At 45.5% G+C, this 12,241-nt stretch overlaps 1 protein-coding gene across 7 annotated transcripts in view; it reads right to left on the reverse strand.

Annotated features, from left to right (window-relative positions):
* SBF2 (SET binding factor 2) overlaps positions 1-12,241 on the reverse strand; it is a 571,331-nt gene that overhangs the window by 111,318 nt on the left and 447,772 nt on the right. For all 7 annotated transcript variants that reach the window (XM_075129406.1, XM_048852731.2, XM_048852730.2 and 4 more), the window contains one exon: positions 4,188-4,358. In XM_075129406.1, coding sequence (XP_074985507.1) covers positions 4,188-4,358 — 171 coding nt within the window. The remainder of the gene's footprint in view (positions 1-4,187; positions 4,359-12,241) is intronic.

Below are 12,241 nucleotides of genomic sequence, written 5' to 3' on the forward strand. Positions count from 1 at the left end.
GCAATTCTAGGAGGAGGCCCTACCACTATCCCACCCCTGTCCGTGGACACCTGCAAGGGGGGAGTCTCATGCAACATGGATGAGGATTTTGGGGATGAGGAAGATGATGATGATGATGAGGAGGATAGGGCACAGCAGTCAAGAGGAGAAACCGTCTCCCAGACCACCAAGAACTGTTTATCACCCTGGAGCCAATACCCTCCCAACCCTCCCAAGGCGGGCTCCCGGACCATGAAGCTGGAGAAGGCACCTCTAGTGAGTGTACGTTTGTAAATATAATATATGGTTTAAAAGCAAGCATGTTTAATGATTAATTTGCCCTGAAGACTTGGGATGCATTTGTGGCCAGTACACCTACTGCTGAAAAGTCAGTTAACGTGTTTGGGGATGGAGCAGAAATCCTCCAGGGACATCTCCATGAAGCTCTCCTGGAGGTCCTCCAAAAGCCTTTGTAAAAGGTTTCTGGGAGGGCAGCCTTATTGTGTCCTCCGTGGTAGGACACTTTACCACACCAGCCCAGTAGCACGTAGTCTGGAATCATTGCATAACAAAGCATGGCAGCATATGGTCCTGGTGTTTGCTGGCATTCAAGCAACATCCGTTCTTTATCTCTCTGTGTTATCCTCAAGAGAGTGATCATCCCAGAGAATTGGGTAGGTGGGGGGTTTAGTTGGGTTTGTGCTGCACATTACCCCGAAAACCGCAGCCCTTCCTTTTAAATGGCCAACCCAACGGGTGCTTGGTATTGGAAAGGAGGGCGCTCTTGTTTGAAACCATTCCCACGTTATGAAGGTTGAAGAAGCCGAAAGACTTTGGCTTACCATGGCTGCCTGCAAGCCGAATTCTGTTGCCCGGCCCTGCGTGTGTGATCTCTTACACCAAACCGGCAGGCCCTCAATATAAGAGGCAAAATGCGACCTTGTACTGAAAGCACATGTGCTATGTAATGTTAACAGCTTGGTTCACCGTGAAAGAGTCTACCCATCGTTCTCTAAAATGTGGCTTTTTAAATACTACTCTCCCTTTTTTTCCCTCCCACAGCTGCAAATGTTTCAATGCTCCCCCTATCATCTCCGGAAGCAAGATGAGAGGTGGCAGCAGTGCGATGAGAGGAGGCAGGATGCAATGCTGAGGCTTCTGGGGGATCACACTGATATGCTCCAGCGTCTGGTGGAGCTGCAGGAAAGGCAGGAAAGGCAGACAACCGCTGCAGCCCCTGTGTAATCACCCACCCTCCTCCCCAAGTTCCATAGCCTCCTCACCCAGATGCCCAAGAACGAGGGGGGGTGCCTCCGGGCACCTAACCACTCCACCCCAGAGGACTGCCCAAGCAACAGAAGGCTGGAATTCAATAGGTTTTGAAGTGTAGTGTGGCCATGGCCTTGCCCTTCCCTCCTCCCACACCCCTCCTGGGCTACCTTGGCAGTTATTCCCCTATTTGTGTGATGAATTAATAAAGAATGCATGATTTTGAAACAACAATGATTTTATTGCCTCTGCAAGCGGTGATAGAATTGGGGAGAGCGGTTGGCTTATAGGGAAATAGAGTGAACCAAGGTGATGGGTTTTCATCAAGGAGAAACAAACAGAACTGTCACACTGTAGCCTGGCCAGTCATGAACCTGGTTTTCAAAGCTTCTCTGATGCGCAGCACGCCCTGCTGTACTCTTCTAATTGTCCTGGTGTCTGGCTGCGTGTAATTAGTGGCCAGGCGATTTGCCTCAACCTCCCACCCTGCCATAAATGTCTCCCTCTTACCCTCACAGATATTGTGGAGCACACAGCAAACAGCAATAATAATGGGAATATTGGTTTTGCTGAGGCCTAACTGAGTCAGTAAACTGCGCCAGAGCGCTTTTAAATGTGCAAATGCACATTCTACCACCATTCTGCACTTCCTCAGCCTATAGTTGAACTGCTCCTTACTACTGTCCAGGCTGCCTGTGTATGGCTTCATGAACCATGGAATTAAGGGGTAGGCTAGGTCCCCAAGGATAACTATAGGCATTTCAACATCCCCAACGGTTATTTTCTGGTCTGGGAAATAAGTCCCTTCCTACAGCTGTTCAAACAGACCAGAGTTCCTGAAGATGTGAGCATCATGTACCTTTCCCGGCCATCCCACATTGATGTTGGTGAAACGTCCCTTGTGATCCACCAGTGCTTGCAGCACCACTGAAAAGTACCCCTTGTGGTTTATGTACTGGCTGCCAAGGTGGTCCTGTCCCAAGATAGGGATATGTTTCCGTCTATCGGCCCACCACAGTTAGGGAATCCCACTGCAGCAAAGCCATCCACTATGACCTTCACGTACCCGGGAGCCCATGACAGACAACATGGAGAAATTCGCTATTGAGACAATAGCAGCAGAGCAGAGTTGCAGCGGAAGCGGTGTATGACGACGGTTAGCAGTCCTACTGCACCGTCTGCTGCCAGCAGCACCCACGACACAACAGCGGCGGTATCGGTCAGCTGAGCTGAGCGGGCTGCACGCTTGCCGTGGTATGGCGTCTGCGCAGAAAAAAGGCGCGAAACGATTGCTGTTGCTTTCACAGAGGGAGGGGCAACTGACGACATGTACGAAAAACCACCCGCGACAATGTTTTTGCCCCACCAGGCATTGGGAGCTTAACCCAGAATTCCAATGGCCGGCAGAGACTGCGGGACCTGTGGGATAGCTAAGTCGATGCTAGCCACGGTAGTGAGGATGCACTCCGCTGACTTAATGCACTTAGTGTGGACATACGCAATCGACTGTATAAAATCGATTTCTAAAAATCGACTTCTATAAAATTGACCTAATTTCGTAGTGTAGACATACCCTAATTGCCTGACACAGATGATTTTGTCCAAAGTCCTATGGTGTTCAGATGAGGCTTGTGTGGATATACATAATTTATAGCACAGCTTAAATGTTCATGTTTTCACATGCTGGATTCCAATTCAAGCATTTGCTTTCTGTAAACATGGTAGATGGCATGTCGGCTAATTATATGATAGCCCGAGGAAATTCAAATAAAGACATCTGGTAGCTGATATCATGTATCCTCATTTAGCTGGTGATAAAGAATTAAAATAGCAGGGATCTATTCAATGTGGAAACATTTTTACAAGTAATTTTCAGTACAATTATACATTATTTGGGAATGTGAATATGGGTGTCTGCCTGTGTTTCCTCCCCTACAGTAATTTCCTTCCCTCCGCAGCTTTCCACACACCACAAGTGGACAGGGGACTTCCTCATTCAGCAACTTTTCCCATCCCCCTGACAAACCACATGACTGAGGGTGCATTCTCTGCATCTCACTCTTCCCAAGCCCATATGGTTATGTGGATCTATACTCTGCAACTCTCTCTCTTCTCATCATACATCCTTGGTAGTACTTATCTCTCAAATCACATGATTAGGGATGATGGTTCTGGGGAGCTCACATAACAGAAGAGGATAGGGATGGTCCAGTAGATCACACCTGGCATGATGATACACAGCTTGGTGGAACATTCTTATTTTAGTATTTTCTGAATGCGCACATCATTCATCCATTCCTCCATTACAGAAACACTTTCCCCCAGCTGCGACAGTAAATTATGTTGTTTGGGAGATATAAATGATCTAAAGTTAAGGGAGCTGAGTGCTGATTAATCAACAAGGCTAAAAGCTGTTTTCCTGCTTAGCAAAATGTCTCTGAAATGCAATATAAAGTTTGCATACTATAAAGTCACTAAAAGGATTTTTTTTTGCTTAGGAAATTAAAGGAAAATATATTTTAGTGGAATGTTAAAGTTGAGACAGCAATGAAATTCAGAACTTTCCTTCATACCCAGGAATAACTCCCTGTGATGGAGACCTTTGGGTATCAGTAGGTAAAAAAAAAAAATTAAAGTTTTATTATTTGTCATTAATCTGCACATAAATCAAGGGCAATATACTGTAAAGTATGTCCACAAGTTATATTTCACAACTTTGCCCCCATAACTTAGATAAATTTCAGATGCAGATTACAGAACAAAGTTAATAACATATATCTATTTAATGTGGAAATAGTAACAAGAAAACACTACATTTGTAGAACTGGTGAGAGCCATAAACTTACATCTTCATGACTTTTGTTGCATGTAAAATGTCAGCCACTACACTGCAGTAACATAGATTTTTTGCACTTCGTTTATTTTATATATTCTCTTACCTTTTGTTTCAAACGTATTGTATGATTGTCTTCCCTAGCTGTGAGATACAAGGAACGAACTTGATTTTGCACATCACTATAAAATGTGGTTTCCCAAAACTGTTGGTTAGCCCATATAGAGTGGTCTTGTACACAGGTGTAAGCAAACTGACTAACTCCAGGTGCCAGTTTCTGAAAGCACAGAAATAAGAATATCAGTTAAAATAATCATCAATGTGTATATTGATATATTTTTACAACAGTGGAATATGCAGGCTCAGTACACTTTATCTATCTATCTATTTGGAGTTTTGTTTACTTTAAAAGCTGTAGTCACATAAGATCCATTGCAATGTATCCCTTCAGATCTATCATAACACGGGAAAAAGAAAAATTACCTACATGTAATTTTGCTTTGAAGATATCATCTCAAAGGATGATTCTCATTCTAGAGTCTCGATCTGCCAGTACAAGATAGGGCCTGCTTGGGTTGCACTGGAGGCAAGACTCACGAGTGAAAATCCCGTGATGATGGTATCTTTAAAGAATAATTTTTTAATACAAAATATAGCTTAGCTGCCAAACAGTATGTAATCTTTCACTTTTTATTACTGATATTCTAAAGCCATTCAGTATGAATAATGGATCATCGAAGAAGTGTTAGGATATTCCTTCATCTATGTAAAGTTTATTCTGTAGTTTTTGTATTTCAGAGTAAGAAATGCAATCATGTAATTTCAAATAACCAACATATTAGCAAAATATCAGATTTCCAAATAAAAATCATGGGTTTGAAATTGAAGCCTATTCTCCTGGAGTAATTTGGTGGAGTACATTTGGCCTTTGAGGCTCCATCCTGAGGGCCCTGTGGTTCTACTCACTGTGTCCCAAGAACCAATGGGTTGAGAGGAAAACAGCACTGAAGATGGGTCCTCCAGGTTTGCTTAGAGAGGACTCTTCTGAGCAGCCATTTTGAAAACCACAAGAGACCTGGTCCTCCAAGGGCCAGAAGAGCTAGGAACAGCCAATCAGGGTCCTGCTGGACCACAAAAAAAGGAGCTGCCTGGCCTTAGCAGGTGAGTTTCTGGCTGGGACCAGAGGAGTGAAGAAGGGTTCTCCTCTTGGGCCAAAGAGCCAACTATTAGACAGATCTATAGCTGGCTGAACTTACATAGCTGGGATTGTAGAGAGAGAATAACCAGAAGACACTGGCCCTGAGAGAGGGCTGGAGTTAAAAGGGCCCGGTATGAAGAAGACCAGAGAAATATCAGCAAAGGATTCAAGTAAGCGGTATGTGGACTGCTGTGTATAGGATCCATGGCTTGGAACCCAAAGTAGTGGGTGGGTCTCGGTTCCCCTATCAGCCATGGGTAAAGTGGCACAAACCCCAAGAAGGGGAGAGGGCTTATATGGGAGCCCAAACAAAAGGCTGAATTTAAAAGGCCTAGAACTGAGGTTTAAGACCCTACCAAGGCAAACGGACTAATACCACAGAAGGGATTCATTTGGACTTTGTGGTTTAGCTGGCAGCCCCCAGGGTGAGAGCGGGGCCACGAAAAGGACTGTGATACAGCACCCAGCTGCTCAGAGGCACTCAAGAGGTGAGTGCCCATTTACAGGTAATTGTCCGTTTGCCACGAGGGCCTGTTAGTTGGAAATTCTAAATTAGAGGCTGGTGGAAATAAATACCTTTCTCACCATAAGGTCTAAACTCTTGGCATCCTTATCTGCAAGGGCAGCTCTTGCATATTGTTATCTCAACTTTTCCATGGCTAATGGATGACTAGGGAGTGTGGGACAGGATTGGAGAACAAGAACTCTGCTTGCTTAGCTGGGGCAAAATACTGCTTTTCTGTCTTCTTAGGGGTAGAAGCACAGGTTGCTGGTGCATTCCACACAGTTCTTGCAGGTTCCAGTATGGCCTCATTGACTGGGAGTGCAAGTCGGCTAGATCCCGTAGGTGGCAGAATGTACACAAGCTTGCGTTGAGAGTCCTGGACCTCATCTAAAGGGATTTGGAGCTCTTCTGCTACTCTCTGAAGCAGCTCTTGAAACTGTCTGTGGCCAACTGAAAGAAATGGTGAGGCAGGAACAAATGCCCCATTGGGGGAGAAGGGAGAAATATTTGCTGGTATTGGTGGTACCAAGGATCCGGTTCACCTTTTTCCTCTTCCGTAAGCTCAGGAGGTTCTGATTGGCCTCTTGGAGGGGAGAGGTGGAAAGACTCCCTATTGGATAGCATGGATTCTGAATGCCAGTCATACAGGTCCCATAGTCCCCAGTAAGGCCAATTTGAGGGTTCAAATGTAAGTTGTGATTCCCAAGACATTGTTTCTGAGGATGGGTCACAACCTGGATGGATGAGACGGGTAGTAGAAGATTCTCAATCCCCTTTCTGGGCTGAACTCCCTTGGTGGAGGGAACGATGTTCCACCAGTATGTCTGACTCTCCCAATGATGAGAAGGTCCGATCTGGTTCCATTGGTGGTGCTGTCAGTACTGGTGTTGGGAAGCTGCAGCTAATGGATGGATTGGGAGATGGGCTTTTCCCTGGTCTTAGGATCTCCCTGTTGAGGGTTGGTCCTAACAACAGGGGAGACTGCGGCTCCAGGAGGATGAAGATATCCCCTGGAGTGGTGTAGTATACTGGAGCCTTGGAAGGTTGCAGGTTGTTACCTTGTGCCAGCAGAGTTGTTGTAAAGGTACTCTTAGTAATTGGTGGTTCCTTTTGGGGCTGTGAAGATACTGCCTGTGAAGGAGCCTCTGACCATGTGATCACGGCTGGTCCATCAGGTCCTGGTGCTTAGTTTTAGTTGGTACCATATTCAGTGTCAATGGTGGCGCATGGAACAGTATTGAAGGCGCCTTGCTCATATGCGCCTTCTGATCACTGCCATGAAATTTAGGAGAACCTAAATCTTTGTGTCCTGGGTGCAAGGACTTGCCCAACTTGTATGGAGTGGAGAGAGATCCTTTCTCTTAGAACTAGGAGGCGATCTATTTTTACGGTTATGAGAGTACCCCTTATACTAGTGAGAATGCCCAGACAAAGGGTCCTTCACTTTAGTCCTTCCCTTTCCTGAGTCAGACACTGAGCTAGAATTTGTACTCATCGATGTTTCGGCTGATATGCAGGGGGGTCTCCCTGGCTTGGATTTGATTGGGGCCTCATGGAGTGTTCCATTAGGTGTTTCTGAAGCTGGAATTCTCATGCCTGTCACATTTGGTTAGGAAAGCAATGGCAGATACTGCACTTAGCAGAAATATGAGCTTGTCTGAGGCAGCAGAGGTAGAGCTGGCAGTTGTCCCTGACACATCAGGAGTGAGGGCATGAGATGCAATTCTTAATGTCTGGAAGCCTGGGCATAATTAAGTCCTGCACTAGGGGATCAGAGGATTCCCCAGGTGAGGTTTTGAAATAACTACTATCTAAACTAATGAACTACTAACAATAGCAACTAACTTTATAAAACTCTGAAAAATAGTCACTGGAAAAAACGCTGAAGAGGATCAGTTCTAGACACTGGATATTCCAACTCCAGCCATGAGAAACAACTGGAGAGATGTCAGTCTGCACTGCCCCTTATAGCCTTGGCATGGCGCATGAGGAAAGCTGGGGTACAGGCGTGGACCAAAGCACAATACTTACTATAATTCTCCGGTGTCTGGTGCATGGAGTGCGTGCATACCCATAGGGGAATATATATAGGAACCAGCACTCGAAGAAGTTGTTATAGCTACAGCAGCAGTAAGTCTGGATGATGAAGGATATGCTTATTTACATCTAGTTTAGTACAAAGTACCACACTAACAATTGTTAAACATCACATAAAAGATACTCTGCACCTGAAAGATATATTTTACATAAACTAATATATAGAATCATAGCATATCAGCGTTGGAAGGGACCTCAGGAAGTCATCTAGTCCAAGCCCCTGCTCAAAGCAGGACGAATCCCCAACTAAATCATCCCAGCCAGGGCTTTGTCAAGCCTCATCTTAAAAACTTCTTAGGAAGGGGATTCCACCACCTCCCTAGGTAACCCATTCCAGTGCTTCACCACCCTCCAAGTGAAAAAGTTTTTCCAAATATCCAACCTAAACCTCCCCCACTGCAACTTGAGACCATTACTCCTCGTTCTGTCATCTGCTACTACTGAGAATAATCTAGATCCATCCTCTTTCGAACTCCCTTTCAGGTAGTTGAAAGCAGCTATCAAATCCCCCTTCATTCTTCTCTTCCACAGACTAAATAACCCCAGTTCCCTCAGCCTCTCCTCATAAGTCATGTGTTCCAGTCCCCTAATCATTTTTGTTGCCCTCTGCTAGACTCTTTCCAATTTTTCCACATCCTTCTTGTGGTGTGGGGCCCAAAACTGGATACAGTACTCCAGATGAGGCCTCACCAATGTCGAATAGAGGGGAACGATCACGTCCCTCGATCTGCTGGCAATGCCCCTATTTATACATCCCAAAATGCCATTGGCCTTCTTGGCAACAACGGCACACTGTTGACTCTTATCCAGCTTCTCGTCCACTGTAACTCCTAGGTCCTTTTCTGCAGAACTGCTGCCGAGCCATTCGGTCCCTAGTTTGTAGCGGTGCATGGGATTCTTCCATCCTAAGTGCAGGACTCTGCACTTGTCCTTGTTGAACCTCATCAGATTTCTTTTGGCCCAATCCTCCAGTTTGTCTAGGTCCCTCTGTATCCTATCCCTACCCTCCAGCGTATCTACCACTCCTCCCAGTTTAGTGTCATCTGCAAACTTGCTGAGGGTGCAATCCACACCATCCTCCAGATCATTAATGAAGATATTGAACAAAACCGGCCCGAGGACCAACCTCTGGGGCACTCCACTTGATACCGGCTGCCAACTAGACATGGAGCCATTGATCACTACCCGTTGAGCCTGATGATCTAGCCAGCTTTTTATCCACCTTATAGTCCATTCATCCAGCCCATACTTCTTTAACTTGCTGGCAAGAATACTGTGGGAGACTGTGTCAAAAGCTTTGCTAAAGTCAAGGACAACACTTCCTTGACAACAACATGTTGCAAACTACTTTCAATCATACTCAATTTGATATTTTTAACTATAAAAATATGCAGAACAGCCAGTGTAGTGTTTCAATATCAGACAGAAAGGGCCTTCCATACCAAAGAGTAGCAAACTACTATTCAAATTTTTGAAAGACTAGTTTTGAAGTCCTCTGAACAATTCTGTTTCTACACTGTGTTTTCTTCCAAGAACAAGTAATGATGCACTTAAATGTCTGATCATATGCCATGTATTTATGAACAATCACAGAATAGATATTTTGAAATGGAACACTTCAGAAAATAACATGTAACGTTCTGCCATAATTTACCTCATTGAAGTATGTGCTCATAATTAACTCGAACATAAACATGAAATATGTAATTCTCATTCAATTCTCAAGGATTTCACCAAAGCTTCTGAACTAATAAGAAGTCTTTGATATAAAGCTGTTTGTCTGATGTCATTTGAGCCGTAGGAACACTCTGAACATGAGCTAACTTCTCCTGCAAGGTATGCTGTGCTCTCTCAGCAGACAAATATTACTAAGAAATCTATATGTTATGTAATAATCAATACAAAGGTAGATTTTGAAATCACTATGGACCTCTTATCTGTAAATTCATTCATTCTCATGTATATCCTTGCATACCTAGAATTTACTTCTCACGGATCCTCTTACTCAAAATGAGTACAACCAACTTTACATTTTAAAATAGTCTTTAAAAATACTGATATTACAGAAAAAAGATTTATTCTCACTTTCCACATCCAATACTTTCCACGTGCACGTACACACACACTCATTATATGGCCCTGATCCTGCACTAAGATCTGCAGTGTGCCCTCATAGCCCTGGTCTACGCTAGGACTTTAGGTCGAATTTAGCAGCGTTAAATCGATGTAAACCTGCACCCGTCCACACAATGAAGCCCTTTATTTCGACTTAAAGGGCTCTTAAAATCGATTTCCTTACTCCACCCCTGACAAGTGGATTAGCGCTTAAATCGACGTTGCCGGCTCGATTTTGGGGTTTTTGGTGGACACAATTCGATGGTATTGGTCTCCAGGAGCTATCCCAGAGTGCTCCATTGTGACCGCTCTGGACAGCACTCTCAACTCAGATGCACTGGCCAGGTAGACAGGAAAAGAACCGCGAACTTTTGAATCTCATTTCCAGTTTGGCCAGCGTGGCAAGCTGCAGGTGACCATGCAGAGCTCATCAGCACAGGTGACCATGATGGAGTCCCAGAATCGCAAAAGAGCTCCAGCATGGACTGAACGGGAGGTACGGGATCTGATCGCTGTTTGGGGAGAGGAATCTGTGCTATCAGAACTCCGTTCCAGTTTTCGAAATGCCAAAACCTTTGTCAAAATCTCCCAGGGCATGAAGGACAGAGGCCATAACAGGGACCCGAAGCAGTGCCGCATGAAACTGAAGGAGCTGAGGCAAGCCTACCAGAAAACCAGAGAGGCGAACAGCCGCTCTGGGTCAGAGCCCCAAACATGCCGCTTCTATGATGAGCTGCATGCCATTTTAGGGGGTTCAGCCACCACTACCCCAGCCGTGTTGTTTGACTCCTTCAATGGAGATGGAGGCAATACGGAAGCAGGTTTTGGGGACGAAGAAGATGATGATGATGAGGAGGTTGTAGATAGCTCACAGCAAGCAAGCGGAGAAACCGGTTTTCCCGACAGCCAGGAACTGTTTCTCACCCTAGACCTGGAGCCAGTACCCCCCGAACCCACCCAAGGCTGCCTCCTGGACCCAGCAGGTGGAGAAGGGACCTCTGGTGAGTGTACCTTTTAAAATACTATACATGGTTTAAAAGCAAGCATGTGAAAGGATTACTTTGCCCTGGCATTTGCGGTTCTCCTAGATGTAGTCCTAAAGCCTTTGCAAAAGGTTTCTGGGGAGGGCAGCCTTATTGCGTCCTTCATGGTAGGACACTTTACCACTCCAGGCCAGTAACACGTACTCGGGAATCATTGTAGAACAAAGCATTGCAGTGTATGTTTGCTGGCATTCAAACAACATCCGTTCTTTATCTCTCTGTGTTATCCTCAGGAGAGTGAGATATAATTCATGGTCACCTGGTTGAAATAGAGTGCTTTTCTTCAGGGGACACTCAGAGGAGCCCATTCCTGCTGGGCTGTTTGCCTGTGGCTAAACAGAAATGTTCCCCGTTGTTAGCCACAGGGAGGGGGGAAGGTTGAGGGGGTAGTCACGCGGTGGGAGGAGGCAAAATGCGACCTTGTAACGAAAGCACATGTGCTATGTATGTAATGTTAACAGCAAGGTTTACCCTGAAAGACTGTAGCCACTGTTTTATAAAATGTGTCTTTTTAAATACCGCTGTCCCTTTTTTTTTCTCCACCAGCTGCATGTGTTTCAATGATCACAGGATCTTCTCCTTCCCAGAGGCTAGTGAAGCTTAGAAAGAAAAAAAAACGCACTTGCGATGAAATATTCTCCGAGCTCATGCTGTCCTCCCACACTGACAGAGCACAGACGAATGCGTGGAGGCAAATAATGTCAGAGTGCAGGAAAGCACAAAATGACCGGGAGGAGAGGTGGCAGGCTGAAGAGAGTAAGTGGCGGGCTGAAGACAGGGCTGAAGCTCAAATGTGGCGGCAGCGTGATGAGAGGAGGCAGGATTCAATGCTGAGGCTGCTGCAGGACCAAACCAGTATGCTCCAGTGTATGGTTGAGCTGCAGCAAAGGCAGCTCGAGCACAGACTGCCACTGCTGCCCCTCTGTAACCAACCACCCTCCTCCCCAAGTTCCATAGCCTCCACACCCAGACGCCCAAGAACGCGGTGGGGGGACCTCCGGCCAACCAGCCACTCCACCACAGAGGATTGCCCAAAAAAAAGAAGGCTGTCATTCAATAAATTTTAAAGTTGTAAACTTTTAAAGTGCTGTGCTTAAAGTGCTGTGTGGCATTTTCCTTCCCTCCTCCACCACCCCTCCTGGGCTACCTTGGTAGTCATCCCCCTATTTGTGTGATGAATGAATAAAGAATGCATGAATGTG

This window comes from Caretta caretta, chromosome 6 (genome assembly GCF_965140235.1).
Source record: "Caretta caretta isolate rCarCar2 chromosome 6, rCarCar1.hap1, whole genome shotgun sequence".
NCBI lineage: Eukaryota > Metazoa > Chordata > Testudines > Cheloniidae > Caretta > Caretta caretta.